The sequence below is a fragment of the Nelusetta ayraudi genome, unplaced genomic scaffold, assembly GCF_046127955.1.
Source record: "Nelusetta ayraudi isolate G7.1 ecotype Tasmania unplaced genomic scaffold, CSIRO-AGI_Nayr_v1 ptg000168l, whole genome shotgun sequence".
Classification (NCBI taxonomy): Eukaryota; Metazoa; Chordata; class Actinopteri; order Tetraodontiformes; family Monacanthidae; genus Nelusetta; species Nelusetta ayraudi.
The window spans coordinates 2,526,397-2,550,000 of NW_027466218.1; the positions used below are offsets into that span (position 1 = coordinate 2,526,397).

The 23,604-nt window shown below is 44.0% G+C and overlaps 3 protein-coding genes and 1 non-coding gene across 6 annotated transcripts in view; 1 reads left to right on the forward strand and 3 right to left on the reverse strand.

Annotated features, from left to right (window-relative positions):
- Window positions 1-292: 292 nt before the first annotated feature.
- Window positions 293-11,925, reverse strand: LOC142880448 (inter-alpha-trypsin inhibitor heavy chain H3-like). 2 transcript variants are annotated; one of them, XM_076014383.1, is made up of 22 exons: window positions 11,772-11,925; window positions 9,340-9,375; window positions 9,180-9,203; window positions 8,469-8,626; window positions 8,268-8,372; window positions 8,025-8,187; window positions 7,697-7,807; window positions 7,471-7,599; window positions 7,196-7,312; window positions 6,950-7,118; window positions 5,852-5,977; window positions 5,418-5,599; window positions 5,132-5,320; window positions 4,211-4,350; window positions 3,938-4,089; window positions 3,737-3,838; window positions 3,598-3,636; window positions 2,332-2,445; window positions 2,039-2,246; window positions 1,564-1,739; window positions 1,343-1,454; window positions 293-1,225 (listed from the first exon to the last, which is right to left on the reverse strand). In XM_076014383.1, the coding sequence occupies exons 1-22, from the start codon at window positions 11,874-11,876 to the stop codon at window positions 1,084-1,086; spliced, it is 2,799 nt and encodes a 932-aa protein (XP_075870498.1). In that variant the 5' UTR covers window positions 11,877-11,925; the 3' UTR covers window positions 293-1,083. The 2 variants fall into 2 exon arrangements, with proteins under 2 accessions (XP_075870498.1, XP_075870499.1); XM_076014384.1 differs by lacking the exon at window positions 3,598-3,636.
- Window positions 11,926-14,338: 2,413 nt separating this feature from the next.
- Window positions 14,339-21,605, reverse strand: LOC142880449 (inter-alpha-trypsin inhibitor heavy chain H3-like). Of its 2 annotated transcripts, XM_076014385.1 has the most exons (22): window positions 21,456-21,605; window positions 21,305-21,334; window positions 21,126-21,149; window positions 20,294-20,448; window positions 20,066-20,170; window positions 19,817-19,979; window positions 19,241-19,351; window positions 18,926-19,054; window positions 18,687-18,803; window positions 18,449-18,617; window positions 18,229-18,354; window positions 17,946-18,127; window positions 17,678-17,863; window positions 17,454-17,593; window positions 17,203-17,357; window positions 17,045-17,074; window positions 16,880-16,954; window positions 16,012-16,125; window positions 15,649-15,850; window positions 15,040-15,212; window positions 14,698-14,809; window positions 14,339-14,622 (listed from the first exon to the last, which is right to left on the reverse strand). In XM_076014385.1, exons 1-22 carry the CDS (start codon window positions 21,570-21,572, stop codon window positions 14,493-14,495), a joined length of 2,745 nt encoding a protein of 914 aa, XP_075870500.1. In that variant the 5' UTR covers window positions 21,573-21,605; the 3' UTR covers window positions 14,339-14,492. The 2 variants fall into 2 exon arrangements, with proteins under 2 accessions (XP_075870500.1, XP_075870501.1); XM_076014386.1 differs by lacking the exon at window positions 21,126-21,149.
- Window positions 21,606-22,313: 708 nt separating this feature from the next.
- stimate (STIM activating enhance) overlaps window positions 22,314-23,604 on the reverse strand; it is an 11,532-nt gene continuing 10,241 nt past the window's right edge. Inside the window, exon 10 of the mRNA XM_076014393.1 lies at window positions 22,314-23,037. Coding sequence (XP_075870508.1) covers window positions 22,922-23,037 — 116 coding nt within the window. The 3' untranslated portion in view covers window positions 22,314-22,921. The remainder of the gene's footprint in view (window positions 23,038-23,604) is intronic.
- trnae-cuc (transfer RNA glutamic acid (anticodon CUC)) lies at window positions 23,333-23,404 on the forward strand. The gene has a single exon. It is a non-coding gene; the product is annotated as a tRNA-Glu (tRNA).

A 23,604-nucleotide genomic window follows, 5' to 3' on the forward strand; every position in this document is an offset into this window, starting at 1 on the left:
TAACCAAAAACAAAACAAAACAAAACAAAACAAAACTTGAGGCCAAAAGAAGTTAAATAAATTTTTTTTAAAAAAAAAGAAAAAAACTCTGACCACCATCGACTAAAGCTAGCCAACACCCGCCTTTCTTGTTCACTAACGTGATGTAGTGGACGTCAGATAACAGTTACATTATAATCTTACCTGTTTCAAAACTTGTAAAGCCATTGAAAATGTGTTTAGGATTATTTTATTGCCTTGTGTTGTTAGACCGCAGGCATTAAAATCGCCTTATACTTCAAACGAGCATACATTTTGTTTTGTTTTGTTTTTTAATTGGGGGGAATCTTCTTCTTTGCGTTACTTTAGCTGGCGTGCCGAGCCGTATATGGCTCAATGCTGCCTCACTGTGGCCATAACACGCCGAACAAGTTTCTATTTTTGGTCTATTGAGGACATGTCACCTGTCAACAACATTGACCCCAAAACATTTTTTGGGGTCAAAAAGTAAAATACACTAGAGAGACGCTACAATAAACAAAAAACGCCCAAGATGTTTTGGTTTTATTTAGTAAAGCTTAAAAGTACACCCTTATGCCATATCATAAACTTTGTATTTAAAAAAAATAATAATGTAACAATACCTCTTAAATATATATATATATATATATTCATAAAGAAGATAACCAAAGGCAAAAGCTTTGTAATGTTGTCTGTTGTAAAAAAAAAAATCATAAAATACATGCATGAACTATAAATATGTATTCAAGCCATGAACTGGCACAAGATGCATTTATAATGCATTTATAATGCATTTTGTGAACATAACTCATTATTCTAACATCACCCCTTCCATTCGCAGAAGTGAAATAATATTTGTGCTTAGTGTCAGACAACCCATATGACATATGCTCTGAACTGAACAGAGATGATTAATATTGTGTAGAACACTTATAGCTGTGCATTTAGTATGATTACATTCACTCTGAAAACATTGCACGTGTTACAGCAGGTATGGCAATACATTTTTGTTCTGTAAGCAAAATGTTAAGCTTCATCGATCAAGCAAAAGATGGTTTGCAAGTCATTCTCCTCAGTGCGGCGCTAGATGTCAGTCATGAAAAGACTTGACACAATATAGTCGGAGGTTTTTCCGTCTATCAGGCCTGTCCCATTGTTGTCGACAAACCAGCAGGGGATCTTATCGCCATCCTTCACGTTAACGCTGAAGTCCTTCTGCCAATGCCTGTGGAGAAGATTCTATTTAATTATGAGTAATTTAATTTACATGTAAAAAAAAAAATTATTCATCCAAATGCATTATGAGTGCAGTGTAGCCTGTCACTGCTTGACACATGCCTACCTGGTCACATTTAGTGCATGTCCCTTCACATACATTGTGGCGCTTTGGTTCTTCTGGACATCATCTGGACGCACGTATGTGACCTCGAACTCGACCCCATGGTAGAACTGACCTGGAAGGAAACAGCCTACCTTGTATCTTATTTTCTTTTTGCTTTTGTTTGTTTTTTTTAATTGGTATACATCACACAGACAAAACACTATGAGATTTTTTTTTTCTACCTAGAAGGCCATGAACTGAAGGGGACATGTGACGGCTCTCCAGCGTGTAAAAACCAAGATAGTCCTGATGATCGCCACGTCTCTTCCAAACCTTTGTGTGTCTCACAACAAGAAACTTGACGGAATGCCTCAACGTCACCGTCAGGTTGCAGTTCTTCACGAGGCTCAAGTTCATACTGACATACATTCACATACACACAAACATGTATTCAAGACACTGAATGACCTGTGCTTGTGCCTAAAAATGAGACCAAACAATTAATACAGGGTAACATAAAATATACAACGTGAGCATGAGTGATAATAATGTAGATCAATACTAAATGATTTAGGTTTTTTTTTTGCCTTGAACTGTTCAGTTATTGTCATTCTTACTTGTGCGGTGCTATACAGGAATTTGAAACAACCATATATAACAAAATGACTTGATTCAAAATGTAATTAATAATAATGTTTGCAAAGCAGTGATACTCACTCGCTGTCCTTCACAGAAGCTGCGTTCGACCACAGAAACTTTGCCTTCTTGCCATTATGGAAGATGGAGATGTCCTGGGTGCTCACCTCCATCCTCATGCCCAGCTTCTGATGGCTGATACCGAGGCGGCCAAAGTAGGTCAACGCTTTATGAGGACCATCTGGAACAACAATATTCTTGCCAATAATCTGGCCGTTTACAAAAAAACCTGAGAATAGAAAAAAAAAGTTAAACTTCACAGTTGTTTCTCTGAACTGTCTCAGTTCAGAAGGGTGACGCCTGACAGTGCGGACCTGACTTTGGGTCTCTGACCAGGTTGAAAATGGTTCCCGGTTTGTCGTTGATGTTGAAGCACAGAGCATCGTGCCTCTCTGGCAGCTCTAACAGGAAGTGAGGGTCTCCATCAGCTGCAGGGCAACAGTGAACATTATAGACTGCAAATTGGAGTTGGCATTTAATGCTGATCAAAAACTGCTACATTTACAGAAAAACAAGGGCACATTTTACCCAGTTTTGTTTTATGTACATATTTTAGACGGTGGAGAAGATAAGATATGCCAAGTTTTACAACTCACAAAGAATGAAAAGGTCTGGAATTTTCATTGTAGCAACACTTGAGCAGCGAGAAAAAAAAAACACCCTGTATGAGTTTAAAATATTCAATTTATATTTTATTTCATAAAATAAGTTTGATACAAGGCGACACGGTGGTGCAGTGGTTAGCGCTGTCGCCTCACAGCAAGAAGGTCGTGGGTTCGATTCTGGGGCCCGGACCTGGGACCGTTCTGTGTGGAGTTTGCAGGTTCTCCCTGTGTCTGCGTGGGTTCTCTCCGGGTTCTCCGGCTTCCTCCCACACTCCAAAAACATGCATGTGAGGTCAATTGAACAATCTAAATTGTCCGTAGGTGTGCATGTGAGTGTGAATGGTTGTTTGTCTCTATGTGGCCCTGCGATGAACTGGCAACTCGCCCTATGACAGCTGGGAGAGGCTCCAGCCATGACCCTGAACAGGAATAAGCGGGTATAGAAGATGAATGAATGAATGAAGTTTGATACAATACAAAAATAGAACTTACAGAAACCTGTTGTTTACAATTACAGAGGTCAAACATTTCCTGTAGTTCTGAACCAGGTTTCCACACACTGCAGCAGGGATTTTGGCCCACTCGTCCATACAGATCCAGATCGTTCAGGTTTCAGGGCAGTCGCCGGGCAAAACAGAGTCTCACTGTCCATTCTTTGTGAGTGGGAGAACTTGCAAAATCTGTAGCGTATCAAATATGTATTTTGCCCCTGTCTATACAGATATTTATAAATATCTATATTGTATTAATCATATCCTTTACTAATAGACACACAAGTAGATGTGTGATAATGAATGATGAGCCTTGTATCATACGCACCAAAAAAAACCCAAAAAAAACATGTGCATACTAAGAAGTGACTCAGGTAAAAGAGTGTTGTATTGAAACAGCAAAAGCATAAAAACATTTACAGTTGCATACTTGTTGGGAAAAAACAAACAAACAAGCACAAACACAGACACACATACACAACACCTTGTGACTTTGACACAGGTTGCGCAAGTCTTCTGGAACCTGCCATCAAACAGAGGGGCAGCAAACACTGAACGTGAACACTCTGTCCAATAAAGAGTTCAACATGTGGAATATGTGAGTTAAGAGGAGTAAACCCTACCCGAATTGAATGGTGACGTTGGCATTGATGAGCCTCTCCTTGTGTGTACAACCCGCTTACGACCCAAAGTATCCTGGTGCCTTTCCACTCTCTGCCGCTGGTCTGAGAGAACAACAGATGTCACGTCACACTTAGCCACATTGTTGCCCTTCCCCCCCAAAAAATCAGAAATCACCCGTGACTCCAATCGCACCCCCTTACCTTCTGTCAACTTGTCCGCGATGAGAGGGGTGTCCGAAGCTTCAGGTTTGGTCACCACCATAGAGGTGAGAGGTGTGACAAAGCTATACTGCAGGGACATATTCAGGGCCCGGGCTGTCCTGCTGTCTCTTTCCTGCTGAGTACCTACATCACTTTTTTCACACAAAAAAGAGGGATTGTTGGTATTATTCCAACAGCCACAGCATAAAGAGAAAAAAAAAAAAAGTTTTTTTTTGGTGTCTCAGAAAGTATTAGAAGAGCATAGAAGTTAACCGGTTCTCCAGAAGCTGCTGAATGGTGAGGTACGCCCACAGGCGCTCTGAGAAACTCTCAAAGATGTAGGCCTTTTCTGGGTACATCACGTCGAAGTCCACCACACGGGCCAGTCCTCTCTTCAGGAAGTCCTCCTCAGGCTGGAGAACAAGGAGAAATCAAACACCAGCGACACCGCAACAGGCTGGCAGCGCAAGTGAAACAAACACACCAGGAAGGACGTCATTTGAAGCAGTGAGCTGGGATATATGGAATCCTTATGTTTTGAGATTACACCATCAGTCAAAAGTTTGGACACATCTTCTTGTGCAATTTTTTATTTTATTTTATTTTTTTATCTTTACAACTTTCTACACTGCAGATAGATGCTGAAGACATAAAATATATGAGCAAGATATATGTAATTACGCAGTAAAGAAAAAAAGTTCAATAACTCTAAATATGCTTTTTATGAAAGGGGGCTATTTTGAAGAATTGAAATATAAAAAGTGTTTGAGTTATTTTACACTTTTATTGTTTCCTATATAATTCCATATGTGTTCATATGTAGTTTTGATGCCTTCAGTGAGAAACTGCAATGTCAATAGTCATGAGAATGAAAGAAAGGACATTAAATTCATAGTGTGTGTCCAAACTTTTGACTGGTAGTTTATGTATAAAAGGGATATTTTCAAAACTTTAAAGCGCACAGTGCAGCTTTTTTTTCTCCCCTGCTTAACCTTTCCCTGTGGCTACTTGAGAGGTTAATTTTGGATTTTGTTTTTATCTTTGCAGTGAAGAGCTGAGACTGTAGTGTCCAGCAACAAAGAAGCGGCATGGTTGATTATCTTCCCCTCACACAGCCTCCTCCAAAGGCAGCATGTTCAAACCACAAACACAAACGTGTCTGTTTGTTCGCAGTGGTGACTTTCAGATTCTCACCCCTTTGGCCAGCACCTCCACTATGAAGTTTTCATTGACATGGTCCAGATCCATCTGACCTGCCACCACTATCTCAGAGCCGTTGAACAGCTGGTTGAAGTGGTTTTTCGTCAAGAGACCCACTGCGTTCTCGGGGTAACGTAGGTCCACATCCAGGAGCAAAGGGCTGGACACCTCATCATAGAAGCCCTGAGAGGAGACCACTGCCATCATTTACACACACCAAACTGGCTCTTTCAAATTGACAGTATTTTTTATTTTATTTTTTTTCTCGTATTTTCCCCACCTGAAGTTGGAGAGCTGCATCTGAACCCTCAAAAATTCTGCGGGCTAATCCTTTGTTTTGTCTGGACATCACATCCAGGAAGGAATACTGCACATCCTTTCCAAATCCAAGGCAGAACAGAGACATGTTTCCACCGATGGCAGATTGCACATTCCGCTGGATTGTCTCGATATTGGACTCTCCTTCAAACATGCACACAACACATGCTGGTAATAACTAATACAAAATGTATCATGTTATAATCTGAATGTTTTTTTTTTTGTGCCAGTATTTTATATAAATAGAAATACATTAGATTAAAAGAAAAACCAGTAAGAAACATTAAACAAAAACTTTGTTTAGGTTCATCAGATTCAGTTGTACAAGTTTTCATGCATAAACAAGTCAGGCAGACCTGTGAGTGTAAAACAGTTTCATGGGACAAACTCTCTCACCATGATTTGGCATTCCATCTGTTAGCAGTATAATCATATCGGAACTCCTCTCTGGGAGTTTGCCTTGTTTTCTTTCCTTTTTAAGCATCTTTACTCCCTTCAGCAGGGCGCTATTCAAATCAGTGGCTGAAAGAGAAACAGAAACGCTGACTTTAAACTGGAAAAATGGAAGCACTTTTCTTTATAGGACGTAACGAGGAGATCCCAGCCACTCTCAAAAAGTTTAAAGGTACTTCAAAATTTTCTCTGTAATAACTAACCGGGTGGTAAACATTTGGTTCTTCTTTTTATTTTATTACATTGTTGTGGATAGCTGCCACCAGGCGGCACTCTACCGTTCGCGGGTGTTGCAGAGTTATTTTGTTCTATGTTTTTTTTTTTTTTTTTTTTTTTTTTTTTTTTTGAGATACGCGAGCAAGAAAGGGAGACGAGCGTTCGGTCATGAATGTCAAAGTTGTGCCATGTGTTCACGGAGTCGTGACAGCTTAAAGCAAAGCCAGTGTGGTCATCACGAGGTGAGGTGAAACGTTAATGTATAGCTTGCCGTGTGTATGAGTGAGTGTGCGTTAGCCCGTGTATGCTAAAAACGGCTCATCGTGTCTGAAAGTGTTTGATATTTTAGTTAAAGGTGACTGTGTCGAGTGGATGAAGCATGTGTCTCCACAAGTGACTGTAATCCACCCGGTGTAAGTCAATTTTCTTTGTATTATTTATGGAAATGCGTTTGATTCTGCAGTGTGTGAGGGGATTGGGTCTTGATTGTCTTTTCTTTATGTTTGTCACTCTCCAGCCACTGCCGTATTTTTTTGTTTGTTGTATTTTTTTTTTTTCTTTTTCTGCTGTGTACTTTTACGACTCTAAGAGGAGGCATTTTTTTTGGTTGCCATTAAAATATCAAAGACACACCTGTCCCCTGATTTTTTGTTGTACGTCGCTGCGTGCAGTTTTTGCCGGCTACATAACTAAGACTATAGCTTGAAAAGAGAGCAAGTTTAACAGTCATAATCCTAATTTTCCAACGTCGTAAGATCCTCTGTGCAGGAAAAAGGCAACAATATATCAGCACAACAATGTGTCAACAAAAGGCTTTCCACTGACCTCCTCTGTCCTTTATGCCCTTCACATAGCTGATGGCTTTGGATACGTTTTTCCCTGTTGCTTTGACGAGGGTGTCCTTCCAGGTCAAAACGTTGGAGTCGAACGTGATGAGAGCAAAGTGGTCTTCCTTGTGGAGGTCGTTCAGAATGGCCGTCAAAGCCTTGCGGGTCTGTGCGATTGACACACTGAGATGAGCTGCAGCGCTCGGGGTGGAGGCAAGAGGGGGTGTTGTGGAAACTGTCTCACCTGCGTGATCTTCTGTCCGCTCATTGAGCCACTCCGGTCGATCACAAACACCACATTCTTTGGGACCCTGGGCAGATTGGGTGGCGCGAAGAAGTGCACGAAGTGGCCATTGACAATCTGGAAAAGGAAAAGGGTTCAAATATTGCACAAATCAATCACAATGAGAGCCTTCAAACTACTGACTGCAAGTCATTGGGACCTGTAACATTTGCTTAGCTTGATCCCAATAGGTGAAATGACAGAGTCTTTAATGATCCTGCCAGGTTTTTTCTCACCTGTACGTCCTCAAGGGCATTTTCGCGTTTCACGTCGTATTTAATGGTAAAATCCCCATCGACGATGGTCTCCTGACATCCTGGACATTTCTGCTGCTGCTCCAGCGTCGGCGAGAAAGCAATGTGGGCCTGCAAAGTGCAAAATTGGGCTCATGGAATTGAGTTGTGAACGCAAATTACTTAAAAAAATTCCAACCAGAAAACAATGTGCGGTGTTGGTGTTTACTTTTGTGTCTCTGACAGTTGTGTCAACCAGGGACAGGAGGTCATTAGTGAGGAAAGATGCAGCAGCGTCGACAAATTTAATTCCTTGGGGCTCGTAGATGTCTGCCAGAATCTGACGTGCGCGCGCACATACACACACACACACACACACACACACACAAACATAAACAACAACAGTGTGCATAGCTGGAAAAGTTGCTAACCTGATTTGACCTTATTTCAGCTCTCCTGCACACTAAATTCCTAAAGCTAGGGAGAAAACATTTTTCTCTCAAACAGAAAGTCATTGGATAGAAAATAAATTACAAAAGAAGCAGATTGTGTGGAACCTGGAACTCCTGCACTGGTTGCTCTGGCTTGACACGCATCAGAATCTCATACTGTCCTAGCTTCCTCTGGAGGAGCTCCTCATAGGCCAGGACAAAAGTCACGCCTGATTGAGCAGCAATATTGACCGAAACTGAAAACTTCTCCATTGTTCTGCCGGAAGCCCTGTGATAATAGAAATGGGTGACTCAAATGAGACATTCATAACACAACGATGCATTCAAGAGCTGTTGAAACCAACATACTTGACCAGTCCTGCAGTTTTCCCAGAAGAAATGGCCTTCTCATACTCTTTCTTGGCTTTATCCTTCTCCTTCACTGCCCCAACGTACACCTGACCATCAATTTCCCTTTGGCAAACACAAATAACATTACAAAGATACAAATATACATATACTGTATGTCAACAAAAAGACGGCCGTATTGTTGACTCATTCTGAACTGACATGCTGAAGTTGGTGATGAAGGCCGTCTTGGGCAGTTCCACCTCGAAGGAGATCTCCTGGGAGCTGTTTCCCTTGTTCAGAGCCTTGGTGGCCATGACGGTGTGGGCGAAACGCAACGTCACGGTACAGGCCACCGTCACGCTGACCACCTCCACCATCTGGGTGGACGGAGGGAGACACAACATGCATGTTGAAAAAGCTACGCCGTCTCGAGAAGTCTTCTAAAAGCTGAAAAAACCACCAGTGAGACGGAAGCAGCTGTCTTCCTGTTGGTGCATCTCTCCAGTGGTCATCTTTGAATGATTGCAATATCTGGCAGCAACTGAATATTTTGTGGCTGTGCTCGTGCAACAGGACTGGACAAATAGAAGAACTCTTATTCCACTGCTGCTGCTTGTTGATTCCAGACAAGCTAAGAGAAAAACAAAATACTGCGCGACAGAGGATACCAGACGGATGGCCAGAATATTACCACCTGGAAGAAATAGGGTTTGTGTATGTTTGTGTAAGTGCGTGCGCACACGTGTGTGTGTGTGTGTGTGTGTGTGTGTGTGTGTGTGTGTGTGTGTGTGTGTGTGTGTTTTCTTCTGCAAACAAACAAAATTTCATGAATTAATTTCAGAAATGTAAGCCATTCACAACCAATCCTGTAGACCATCATATAGTGCCGCTATGAACAATTATAAACTAATTATAAACAATTTTCCTTACATTTGCAGAGTCTGTACTTCTTTTCTGTTGAAGAGACACAAAGGAAACTGTTACATTAAATACAGACAATGTTTTTCAACATCTTAGCTTTTGGTAAATGCAAAATGAGACACGAAGAAAGAGGCAAAATAGAGATTTGTTTTTGGTGTCTGAAACTGACCTGTATTGGTTTGCTTCCCGCAGTTTCTTTGGCCTCCTGGAAACAAAAACGTAAAGTGAAAATAGTATGCTGTATGATTAAGACATAAAACCAGATATCAACCTATTTATGTTGAATCAACTTCAAATTCCCCTCTGTGTTTTGGACTTGTTTGGACTGACAGCAAAAACCTTCACCAGTATCATACATTTGGTGTTCAGGGCATTTCTGTATTAAGGTAGGTGCGATTCCGAGTGTGAAGAGAGTGGAGCTACTTTCCAGAACTTGTTGAGAGAGTAATTTTTTCTTAACTTTGTATCAGCCACGGCTTTCCAACTTTCCAACTTCCCCAGCACTCAGTTCTCTGTGGCACTATTGTTTTTGCTTTGCTGGTATTCGGGCCCTCTAAACAGATCTCCTTTATTTCCTTTTCGGGGGAAAAAACTATTTCTGCTCTTGGACACTCAAACACAGCACATCCCACATGCCTTTTTAATCAAAGTTTGCATGCAACGTCTTTGCAAGACTTTTGAGGAAATTGGGAAGGTGTCATTTAAGATATTTGCAGATGAAATTGTCATGAAAGTGAATATTGATTGCAATATTATTACAATTCCATTCATATGGGGGTGGGGGTGGTTTGTCTTGGGGTCAAGTGCAAACAGTTGCAACCTTTAAAATGGGATTCAATAATAACACATGGCAAAAGATATAGAAGAACACACTATCCCAGCATGAAGGGAAGTAAACACTACCCATTGCCCTCTACCTTAAGACCCCCCACCACCACAGAGCCCTCACGGCTCCTTTCATAATTTATTGTAGGTGAGAAGAAAAGAGAAATGTAAGCAATTTAAGCGCAGAGCGACTCTGTACATTCTGCCAGAAGTCAAAGGCTGATAGTACAGGATGTGGGACTGCTAAAGCAAAATCTCTCTTGCACGTCTAAGTGCAGACTGTTCATGCAAACGGATGCAAATTTCAAACATCTAAATTCTAAATTGTTTCTGCTCCACTGAGGATGCTATCTCCACTGCTCTCCACCTGAGCCTGGAGCACCTGGAGGAGAAGAACACCCACGTACGGATGCTGTTCTTGGATTTCAGCTCAGCATTCAATACGATCATCCCCCAAGACCTGGTATGCAAGCTGGGACCCTTGGGCCTCAACACATCCCTGTGCAACTGCCTGCTGGACTTTCTCTCAGACAGAACCCAGTCTGTGCGGGAGTGCGGGGACAACTCTGGTGTCATCTCCCTGAACACCGGTACCCCCCAAGGCTGCGTTCTGAGCCCCTTGCTGTTCACCCTGATGACACATGACTGCCGTCCGAAGTACAACTCCAACCATATCATCAAGTACGCGGACGACACTAGAGTTGTGGACCTCATCCGGGACAACAATGATATGGCTTACAGAGAGGAAGTGGAACATCTACAGCTGTGGTGCAAGACGAAGGAAATGATCGTGGACTTCAGGAGACCCAGACCCAGCCACACAACCCTCCTTGTCAATGACACAGCTGTGGAAGTCGTGAGTAGCACCAAGTTCTTGGGGGTGCACATCACCGACAGTCTCAGCTGGTCAGTCCACACCTCTTCCCTAGCGAAGAAGGCACAGCAGCGCCTGCACTTCTTACGGAGGATGAGCAGAGCCTCCCTCCCGCCTCCCATCCTGACAAACGTCTACAGAGGGACCATCGAGAGCCTGCTGACCAACTGCATCTCTGTCTGGTGTGGTAGCTGCAGAGCTGTGGACTGGAAACCTCTGCAGAGGGTGGTGAGGACAGCGGAGAAGATCACCAGGTCCCCGCTCCCCGCCATCAAAGACATTGCAGATAGCCGTTGCCTATCAAAAGCCAAGCGGATCCTGTCCGACCCCACCCACCCTAACCATGGTCTGTTCTCCCGTCTGGCATCTGGCAGAAGGTTCTGCAGCATCCGCTGCCGAACAACCAGATTCACAAACAGTTACTTCCCTCTGGCGATCAGACTGTTAAACGCCAGTCAACCCCCCACCTCCCTGCTGCCACTGACTACACTGTCACCAGCATCAGAGCACTATTCTACACATGTACAGCCTACATACCCCTCCACCTGGTCACTGTTATTCTGTCTATTCTGTTCATACTGTTTATACTCCACCACACCTCGTCACTGTTTATACTATGTATATTTTACTCTATTTATTTTTTCCACACCAACATTCTACCTCCAGATATCCCATATTTTTATATCTTGTATTTATCTCTGCTTGTATATAGATTCTAAGTTAGCTGCTGTACTTCTGGAACTGGGCAACGACATTTCATTGTGAAATGAATCACTGTCTAATGTCTAAAGTCTAATTTACTGTAGTTCTTTCAGATCAAACCACAGTTTGATGCAAACATATACACAAAATACAGTTTGTATCAAAATCCAAATGAAACTAAAAGAGTTTACTGTGAGTACCTTTGTCTGAGCATCCTCGTGGGAAACAACCAAGGCTCCGGAAACCTGAGAGGGAATCCAGATGCAGATGCAGAACAACAACAGGACTCTCCACGCTGCCGACATGCTGCAGTAGCCTCACTCTCAATTTGGAATGAATTCCTGGCAAGGCTTCCCATAAAAGTCCCACTCCGCCCACTCTGTGTGTGTGTGTGTGTGAGTGAGCGTGTGTGTGTGTGTGTGTGTGTGTGTGTGTGTGTATGCGTGCAGAAGGAGGAGGAGGGACCCTCAGCAACTTGTGTGTTGCAGTTGTGTAAGATACTGCATAGTTTCTCGTAAACTTTGTTTCGTTTGACAAGAGAGATTAGTCTCCCTCCAGTCCTGACTTGCCTGTTCTGTTGCTGTTCAGTAGTAGTAGATCAGGTCAGGGTGTTTAATGTGGTGTGTTTATGGTTTTTAAGTGTTGCAGATCTCTATGACCCATTAAACATGACGGTGTAAACTACCTGCTTGAAAAGTTATGGGTTTAGGTTTGACACTGCTAAATATTGCTTAGAGTTGTTTTCTTCTTTTGTATGTTGGATAAGACTTGAAGGTGGCAGTAAAACTTCAGCGAAGAAGAAAAAAAAAAAAAAAACTCCCCCCCTGAGCTGCCATCTTATCGTGGTGGGGGAGTTTGAGTGCCCGAATGATCCCAGGAGCTATGTTGCCCGGGGCTTTATGCGGTAGCGGAGGCAAAAACTTGGGCTTGGGAGGAGTTCGGGGAGGCCATGGAGGAGAACTTTCGGTCGGCCTCGAAGAAGTTCTGGCAAACCGTTCGGCGCCTCAGGAGGGGGAAGCAGTTCGCCGCCGACACTGTTAATGGTGCAGGCGGGGAGCTGTTGACTTCGACTGGGGATGTTGTCCGGCGGTGGAAGGAATACTTTGAGGATCTCCTCAATCCTGCCGTCACGTCTTCCGCGGAGGAAGCAGAGGCGGGGGACCCGGGGGAGGACTTGTCCATTACCCGAGCCGAAGTCACAGAGGCAGTCAGGAAACTCCTTGGTGGCAAGGCTCCAGGGGTGGATGAGATCCGCCCCGAGTACCTCAAGTCTCTGGATGTGCAGGGACTGTCGTGGCTGACACGTCTCTGTAACATCGCGTGGTGGTCGGGGACAGTGCCTGTGGACTGGCAGACCGGGGTGGTGGTTCCTCTTTTTAAAAAGGGGGACCGGAGGGTGCGCTCTAATTACAGAGGGATCACACTCCTCAGCCTCCCCGGTAAAGTCTATTCCAGGGTGCTGGAGAGGAGGATACGGCCGATAGTCGAACCTCGGATCCAGGAGGAACCGTGCGGGTTCCGTCCGGGTCGTGGAACACTGGATCAGCTCCATACTCTCCGCCGGGTGCTCGAGGGTTCATGGGAGTTCGCCCAACCGGTCTACATGTGCTTTGTGGATCTGGAGAAGGCGTTCAACCGTGTCCCTCGACGCATCCTGTGGGGGGTGCTCCAGGAGTATGGGGTCCGGGGCCCTCTGTTAAGGGCCGTGCGGTCCCTGTATGATCGGAGCCGGAGTCTGGTTTGCATTGCCGGCAGTAAGTCAGACTTGTTCCCAGTGCGTGTTGGACTCCGGCAGGGCTGCCCTTTGTCACCGGTTCTGTTCATTGTTTTTATGGACAGAATTTCTAGGCGCAGCCGGTGGCCGGAGGGAGTCTGGTTCGGGAACCACATGATTGCGTCTCTGCTGTTTGCAGATGATGTGGTCATGTTGGCTTCATCGAGCCAGGACCTCCAATGTGCGCTGGGGCGGTTTGCAGCCGAGTGTGAAGCAGCTGGGATGAGAATCAGCACCTCCAAGTCCGAGGCCATGGTTCTCGACCGGAAAAAGGTGGTTTGTCCTCTCCGGGTCGGTGGGGGGATCCTGCCTCAGGTGGAGGAGTTCAAGTATCTCGGGGTCTTGTTCACGAGTGAGGGGAGGATGGAGCGTGAGATCGACAGGCGGATCGGTGCAGCGGCTGCAGTGATGCGGTCGCTGTACCGGTCCGTCGTGGTGAAGAAGGAGCTAAGCCGAAAGGCGAAGCTCTCGATTTACCGGTCGATCTACGTTCCCACCCTCACCTATGGTCATGAGCTTTGGGTAGTAACCGAAAGAACAAGATCGCGAATACAAGCGGCCGAAATGAGTTTCCTCCGCAGGGTGGCTGGGCGTACCCTGAGGGATAGGGTGAGAAGCTCGGCCACCCGGGAGGAGTAGAGCCGCTGCTTCTCCGCATCGAGAGGGGCCAGCTGAGGTGGCTCGGGCATCTGTTCCGGATGCCTCCTGGACGCCTCCCTGGGTAGGTCTTCCGGGCATGTCCCACCGGGCGGAGGCCTTGGGGAAGACCCAGGACACGCTGGAGGGACTATGTCTCCCGGCTGGCCTGGGAACGCCTTGGGGTCCCACCGGATGAGCTGGAGGACGTGACTGGGGCCAGGGAGGTCTGGGCATCTCTGCTAAGGCTGCTGCCCCCGCGACCCGACCCCGGATGAAGCGGTAGAAGAAGAAGAAGAAGAAGAAAAAAAAAAAAACCATCCAAAGATATTAAGTAAACATTCTTCTCAGTTTGGGTGCGTTGTTGACACAAGTGTGTTTTTATTTGTCATTTGTCACTTTGGAATATTTCTGGCAAATGCACAGACAGAGAGCGTTTCAGTTGGTTATTAGATGCCGACAATCGACTTGAAAGTTACTCAACAACGACTTTGAACGGGTCCTGGCAGTTTTAAAAAAGACTGGAAACAATGTAGTCTATTGCGTCGCCATCTATGAGGCCGGTTCCGTTGTGGTGGATGAACCAGCAGGGCACGTTCTCTCCGTTCTTTATGTCCCTCCTGAAGTCTCTCTGCCAGCCTCTGTGGAGAGCATGGTAAATGTTAGGTGACCTAAACGCTAGGCTCGAGCACACAATCACTCCATCCCATGTGTACCTGGTCACGGTCAGCTCCTGTCCCTTCACATACATGGTGGCATCGGGTTTCTCCGGCACTTCACCAGGACGCAGGTTGCTCACCTCGTACTCAATGCCGTGGTAGAACTGGCCTGAAGAACCGACATCATTGCGCACTTCACATATTTGTTTGTTCCAAGACTGTAACATCACTTTGAACACTGCATGAAGCAGAATTCGGTTTTCAATTTTCTTTGCCCTATAATGATTTTTCCTGTTGATGCTCTGGAGAGAAACTGTTGTAGGCTAAACGTTGAACCCATATCAACCTCTGTTAAACTTGAGTCATGCAATCCACTCCCTGCCGTGAGCGGTGCGTTACCTAGCAGGCCATGGACAGAGGGGGACAGAAGGTGGCTGTCCAGGGTGTAGAAGCCCAGGTAGTCTCTGTGATACGGGTGCTTCGCCCAAACTTTGTGCAGCACAATGACAAACTTGACCGAATCCTTCAGAGTCACCGTCAGGCTGCGGCCCTTGGTAACCAGAATGTCAACACTGGCGGGGGAACAAGATGGTTAAAAGTAGGGATGCAACAATACTGACACCAGTATCGGGTATCGGTACCGATAGCGTGGTTGAGTGATCTACTCGCAAGATATGTACCGATACCACAACACTCAATTTTGTTAAATTTGTGTTTGTGCTGCGGTGAAACTTGTGACAGTCAGCCATGTTTTAGACAAAACACTGAGGTTTGCAATCCAAATAACAGCAACATCAATAACATCTGTGAAAATAAAAAAAAATCCAAGTATTTATGTAATGTGTAATGGCCTTATTAAGTACTCAGTATTGGTATGGGTAAGCACTGAAATGCAAGTACTTGTACTTTACTCAAACTGTAAAAAGTGGTATCAGTGCATCCTTGGTTAGAAGCCACCGTAGCCACATCAGGTCGAGGAGACATCGACGAGATGGTTGAGCCTCTCACTTGTTTCCTTTGAGCGACGCCGCCTCCGACCACAATATCTTGATCCACTTTCCATCCTGGAAGACGGAGATGTCCTGCGTGCTGACCTCCAGTCTCACCCCCAGAGCCTGGTGGAGGATCCCAAAGCGGCTGAAGTAGGTGTTGATGACACCATTGGGGGGGATCTTCTTATCTCCGATGACCTGACCGTTGACCACGATGCCTGAGGAAACAGCAGTCTCTGTGAGCCCCCTCAACTTTGCTTTCTAAAAATGTGGTGGGTATAGCCACAAAGAGTGTCAAGGTTTATGTTAAGTTCACTTACAAAAAAAGTGTAAAGGTGTACAGATAGCAGTGGTGTTGAGTGTAGATTTTCGTTCTAACCTGATTCGGGGTCTCGGACCAGGCTGAAAATGGTTCCCGGCTTGTTGTTAATGTTGAAACACAGAGCGTCATCTCTGTCTGGGAGCTCGATCATGAAGTGAGGATCTCCGTCCACTGCAGGGAAAAGCAGAGTAGCCTCAAACGTGTGTTTGTATGTTTATAAACAAGGCTGTTTATATAAGTGGTTTATGTCTACCAAAAAAATCCCAACTATCACGTCCCATTTATTTGTTGGGATTTTGTTCAGTCTTGTCTAGTATTTAGTGACATGTCGCATGTTTTTTTTTTTATATAGTCTTGTCTGTTAAGTAATGTCTGTTTTCTTAAATTCTGTACAGATTATTCTGTTAAGTTTGTTTTATTTTTTATTTATTTATTCATAGAGGTCCAGATTTAAGATTTCATAATGCATGTCTTGTGTCTTGTCGTGTACTTCCTGTTTCATTTTACTGTTTACGATAGAAAGGATTAGATTAGTGGATGGAGTTATAGACCTCATGTTGACAGCAAAGGTGGATATGGCGGTCACCAAAGTCAGACAAAGTTGAAATTTTACTTGAAATCCAGTCGCATTCAGTGGAAACATAAAGTCAGTTACTGTCTGAACCATTTACAGGCAATTGGAATGTCGATATATCCCTCTGCTGCAGAAATTGTTGTCTTGTTACAGACCTTAGATTGTTAAGGTGTGTCATTGGAATATTCTTGACAGCAGTTATACACATTTTTTTTTTTAATTTTCAACTGCTTCCATACCACGAGACATGCCTGACGTCTCTGCAGCTTATTGTAATCAGCGTCACAACAGCTACTGTTTTGTTGGACTGGTCAGCCGATATGAGAAAAGCAGAAAAAAGGAAACACTCACCAAAGTATGTGGGTGCACTTGCTCGATATCCATAGTGAGATAAAACGTTAGATGCTTGCATTCTTGTTGGAATTCCTGAAGGCATAAAGTTGAAGTTAAAGCATTTCAGACATGACTGGCGAGTAAGACCCAGAGGTGTTTTTCTAATGTCGTAATGCATCTTACCTCCGTATCTCTCAGCTTGCTGCCGTTGCTCTATGAAGAAAACAGGACACAAACGACAATGTACAGCATTATTATAAATCAGCAGCCTATAGCCTTTATGCGAACAGTCCTGTGCCTTTGTGGTGTTTTGTTTTTCAACCCGCTCCATCCCGTAGTACCTTCAGTCAGCTTGTCGGCAATGAGAGGGCTGTCCGAAGCCTCCTCAGGCCTGGTGACTACCATGGAGGTGAGCGGGGTGACAAAGCTGTACTGCAGAGACATGTCCAGGGCCTTTGCAGTGGCATTCTCTTTCTCCTCCGCCGTGCCGCTCTTGCTGCAAGTGAAACATCCAGACCCCTTTCAGTGTAAATGCTGATGCGTGACCTGTGACTGACTCAACTACAATCCAACCATACTATCAAACCCTGACCTCTTGTCCAGAAGCTGCTGGATGGTGAGGTAGGCCCACAGGCGCTCTGTGTAATCCCCAAAGATGTAGTCATCGTCTGGGTAAACCAGGCCCCAGTCCAGTGCAGTGCCCAGGCCCTGCGCATTGAAGTCGTTCTCTGTCTGCGGTGGAGAGAAGTTACTATGAAATGTGTCCGAGAACTATTACCAATAGATAAATTACTTTATCAGTTCGACCCTCCTTACGCCCTGTCCTTGGATCTCCACCAGGAAGTTGTTTAGGTCGTTGTCCATCAGCCTTCCCGCCACCACAATCTCTGAGCCGTTGAACAGCTTGTCAAAGTGGTTGGTAGTCAAAGAGTCCACGACATTGTCAGGGTAACGCAGGTCCACCTCCAGGAGCAGCGGGCTGGATACTTCGTCGTAGAAACCCTGGCACAGACATTCACGCAACGTCATTCCATAGCTACAAGGAAAAAGCCCAACTTCTTGCTCAGGTCTCAGGACCCCTCACCTGAAGTTGTAGGGTTGCGTCTGATCCTTCGAAAATTCTGCGCGCAATTCCTTTATTTTGTTTGCTCATCACATCCAGAAAGTTGTAATCCACGCCGTTACCAAATCCGAGACAGAACAAAGACATGTTTCCCCCAATTGCCGATTGCACGTTTTCCTGGATCTTCGGGATTCTGAACTCTCCTTCAAAAGACACAACAGATGCGATGGGAAACAGAATAAAAGTCATTTTCAAATATAAAGCACTTGTTATTCAGTCTTTCACACTCTGTCAGTCGTTTTACCTAGGTTTGGCATTCCATCTGTCAGTAAGATAATCATGTCGATGCTTCTCTCTGGGAGGTTTCCCTGCTCCCTCGCTTTGGCCAGTAGTGATACTGCTGCCAAGACTGCATCGTTGATGTTGGTTGCTGGAGGGAAAGAAACACACCCAACCAGAGGAAGCAGTGAGTGAGTGCGCAACAAAGATGGCATTTATCACAAAGCCTGAATCATCTTTCGAACCTCCAGCATCTGTTATCTGTCTGACATAATCCACGGCCTCGGACAGGTTTTCCTTGGTTGCTTTCACAGGGCTGTCCTTCCAAAATACAATGTTGGAGCTAAACACGATGATGCCAAAGTGGTCTTCCTCGTGGAGTTGTTGCAGGATGGCAATCATTGCCTCTCGTGTCTGTAAGATTTATGTGACCGTCAAAAATGCAGCACTTGCAAGAAACGAGAACTAACGTTGTTCCATTACCTGTTGGATTTTGATACCGGACATCGATCCACTGTTGTCGATCACAAACATCAGGTTCTTCGGGACGCTGGGCAGATCAGGCGGAGCAAAGAAGTGCACAAAGTAGCCGTTTACAACCTGAGGGTGGGCATAACAGGGCAGACCAGGCCAGGATAATGAACAAACCACAATGAAAGGAAGATGTAAAAAAAAAGCAAGAGCAATCTTTGAACGAGTCGAGATGAAGGTCGAGTACCGACCTGAATGTCACCCAGGCTGGCCTCACGGTTCACATCGTACTTGATGATAAAATCTCCATCGATTATCGTTCCATCACAGCCGGGACACTTTCTCTGCTGCTCCATCGTTGGCGAGAAGGAGATGTGTGCCTGACACAGAGATACCGTAGCACCAGATTTGCTCATCATTTGCTCATCGCTGTGCCAGTAATATTCAAAGATCTTTTTTCACTGCTGACATATTAGCGTTGCTTCTGGGGCTGAATCCTCTCCAGAGTTCCTCACTTGAATGTTTTTTTTCATTGACTTTTCTTCAGAGAGTTTTTAGAGATGTACCTTTTTGTCTGTGACTGTCTTCTCCACTAGAGGGAGCAGTTCATTTGACAGGAAGGTCCCATAGGCATCAACATAAGAAATGCCTTGTGGCTCATAGATGCTCACAGCAATCTGAAACATATCATACATGAAACAAGTTGTTTAAAAGAACACATGGACATAGAACAGGCTTGGGCAAACTACGGTTTGGGGGCCATATACGGCCCATTAAGGTTTTTAATCCGGCCCACTGAACTTGAAGAAATTATATTATTAGTAAGTAGGTTAAAAAAAACTTTCTGTGTTTCATCAAAAATGTTTTCAGTGTTTTACGAGTACTTTCAATAAAGAGCTAAATGCCGTGGGGCTTCAAAGACAGATATTTTGTTTTAATGCTTTTGTTCATTTTCAATAGACATTAAAGCACATGTTTTCTACATATCCCACAACATATTTTTCCTCCTATGAGGTGGGTCACCAAAACACTTCATCCATCTGCACCTGGTCCTGCCCCTGTGTTGATTTTTAGAATCAGACGTGGCAGAATTGTGGCCCACGAGTCAAAAAGTTTGCCCACCCTGACTTAGAACGACGCACCTTGAACTCCTGCACCGGCTCTTTCGGCTTCACCCGAGTCAGGATCTCGTACTTGCCCATCTTCCTCTGCAGGAGCTCCTCATAGGTCAGGACAAAAGTCACAGTACTTTGGCTGGCGATGTTGACAGACACTGAAAACTTCTCCATCTTTCTTCCAGAAGCTCTGTAAGGGAAAATACAGCTGTTGAAGGAAGCGTCTGAAACTGAGGATTCATGATGTGAGTGTGGCGTCTGAGACGGCTGACTCACTGGACCAGTCCTGCAGTTCTTCCTGAGGAAACCGCCTTCTCATACTCTTTCTTGGCTTTCTCCTTCTCCTTCACTGCCCCGACATAAACCCTGCCGTCAATTTCCCTGTGAAGATGGAGAACAACATGAGGTTTATGTTTTCATGAGAAAAAAAAAATCAAACAACTTACTGATGAAAACATTGGAAAAGAACCGCAGAAGAATATGTTGCAAACGTGATAGACTGACATGCTGAAGTTGACGATGAAGGCGGTCTTGGGCAGCTCCACGTCAAAGGAGATCTCCTGGGAACTGTTTGCTCCGTTCAGGGCTTTGGATGTCATGATGGTGTGGGCGAAACGTGACATCACCGAGCAGTCCACCGTCACGCTGACCACCTCCACCTGAGATTTTAATTAAATTCTCATTCCATCGTCTGAGTATTGAACTGTTGCTGTTGCTCTTTACTGTTTTACTGCTGTCGTTGACCTCCTTTTAAAGGGACTGTGCATAGCAACTGGCAGGGGGACTACCAATGTAAACCAGCCCCTGGTTGAAATTGGGTACAATCACATCCCTGCAAAATGCAGTGCTGTACATTGTATACTGTCCTCTTGAAATAAATACATTGAAATTGAAATTACCGGTAGTTAAGTTTAGAAATCAGCTAAGACAAGGATTCTGAGAACTTTTTAGAATCCAAACAAGCTCAACGACATCACGTGAATTTCAACCTACCTGTTAAAGTTCCTGCCTGCAGGTTGCTGTGCAGCCCCTGCACCCTCACTCACTCATTTTGTCTTTCGGTTTTTAAAATCTTATCATTTATAAATCTAAAATTTATAAAGTAGGTTTTTGTTTTTTGTTTTTGTTGCCCTGTTCACTGTGTGTTATCATAATAATTAAAATTCCCCATAGATTACACATGATTTACCAATTAAGTTGAACCAAACATTTATTTTATTAGAAATTATTGTTTGTGTTAGTATTTATGACTCTTGGATTCTTTTGTAATGAAACAACGCTTTACAGATAAAATATATTATTGTTGTTAGGAAAGAAAAACATATAATTTTCTTACCATGGGATCATTAGTACTTCTTTTCTGAAAGAATAAATATATGACTATATAAATATAAAACTAAACTTCTTTCAGATTTTTGAGTTTGGAAGAGTTTTATGATTAGTCTAACACTCGAATGAAAAAAGTAAAATTCAACAAAATATAAAAAAGTTTGCCATAATTTTTTGACTAAATACCTGCACAGTTCTGACATCTTCTGACGTGTCCTGAAATGCAAAAGAAGGAAATCAAGACAAAGATTGTCTGTTTGTTCCTGTTGTCACAAAATACAGACAAAGGAAAACTACTTGAATAAACTGCTTGTAAAATATAACTTCAAGACTTTACCTGGGGAGCCTCCTGTTCTCCAGAGATGACCAGAGCACCTCGCGCCAGCCAGGGTAGACAGAGGCAGGCGCTGGCCCAGAGCAGCAGCAGCCCTCGAACTCCCAGCAGTCCAGACATGACCAAACGTCCACTGCAGACTGACTGAACTCACTGCAACTCCACTGGCAAAACATCTCTGTGCCTTCTGGAGTGTGTGGGTGTGTTTTGTTTTCCCACATTGGCCAACAGACCCAAGTGCAAGGACCTGAGATTCAGACTTTACTGCACAAACTTTTGATTGCGAGAAATGTGGGTTCCTTATCAAAAATAAATACAATCATGCTTGCTCTGGAGGATCCGTTGGTTTTCTAATGCATTGTGCATTAGCCATTGGCTGTGATTTCTACATCTATCTATTTCGCCCTTTATAGATAAAGGTTAATTGACTGGTTGAAACTGCAAGAGAAATTCAATCGTAAATCTCATTTTTCAAACGGGTGCTTTTCATATGTGCTAAGTGCAGCTGATTTGCAATTCGTTTTTTTTTCTTTTTTTTTTACTAAAGAACACTCATGAATGGTCACTGTAGATCAAAAATGTTATTTTTTGTTAGTCATTTTTCAGCTTACATTTTCTACTGTCACTCCTTACAATAACGTTCTCTGCACTCCCTAACAACCTGCACAGTGTCATTTGGTGTATGTGTGTGTGTGTGTGTGCTCACAAGATTTATTTTTTTCTCTCTCTCTGCTAGGAAGCAAACAGTAACGGTACTGTGTGAGTGAGGCATTTTGGGGAACCTGACGCACTAAACAGATTATCACACGCTTGGCCAGCATACATGCATAACTTGACACTGGATGAATACACCTGTGTGCAAAGTTTCTTTGGGACCATTTTAAACCATTCATGTGGAAAGATTCAGTGAGTCGATATTACTGCCCTGTCACCCTTTTGGACCCTGTGAGCAAACAAGGTTTTTGGGATCTCCTCCAACAACGCATGATTACAGCAGCGATAGGACAGATCTTCCAAAGAATGAAGTAATCAGTCACATGAACATCATGACACAATGCAGCAATACGGTTGGTGCTGCTGCATACAGTGCATTTTGAAGAATCTTTTTCACCAAATTCCTATTCAGGTTAACTGAGCCAACATAATCATGGACTCTTTGAAGTTTGTTCCTCAGAATAATAATAGATTCAACACAGGGGACTGTTATTTGTACATTTAAGAATTGTATTATAAAAAAAAAAAAAAATACAAGGTCATCCAATATTTTTTCTATAACTCATTCATGATTCATAAATGTTTTCATTACATTTGTGAATCGACTACTTTGATCCAACAGGTTTTCCAAATCCAAATGTCACATCCTGCTCAAAAAAACATCTTTATATTGAATCTCACTCATTAGAAAAAAAGGGAAAGAGGAATCAGCATAAAAGCACACTCTCCAAGCTGTTGTGGTCTTGTCCTCGTTTCTACTTGCTAAACACACTGGCTCCAGGTGCTTTGGCGGGACCAGGGCTGCTCAGCGCCGTCTCTGATCCTGACCTCGCGCCGCTGAACACTGATGGCGCCACTTTGCCCATTCGCTCTGAACACAGACAGAGATCAAATCCGATTAGACAAAGGTTGCCAACGTATTCTTAAAATAAATAAAATACTAGCAATTTATCGCCATTTTCCTCATCAAGCAGATGACTGACGATGGTTGTTTACATTCAATTAGTGTGTGGGTGAGCAAATTTTAAAAGACAAGAATAACCGAAGATTTACATCAAGCGGTGTACACGCACTTGGAGAAGCGAACACGCATGCATTCTAAAAGCGGTTGCGTACAGTTAGTTGCACACAATATTTATGGCTAATGACATCGCTTAAATCCAAGCTCCCTGGTGGTCTAGTGGTTAGGATTCGGCGCTCTCACCGCCGCGGCCCGGGTTCGATTCCCGGTCAGGGAACACAACTTTTGCACCAATTATCATGTGTTTACAAAATTATTTTAACTTTAACTTTTTTTATGATCTGTGTGTGTGTGTGTGTGTGTGTGTGTGTGTGTGTGTGTGTGTGTGTGTGTGTGTGACCAAAGGTAAACCATGCGAGACATGCAAGACCTAGACTACAGCCACAACAAACAAGAACGGCAGTGGAAACATGAATT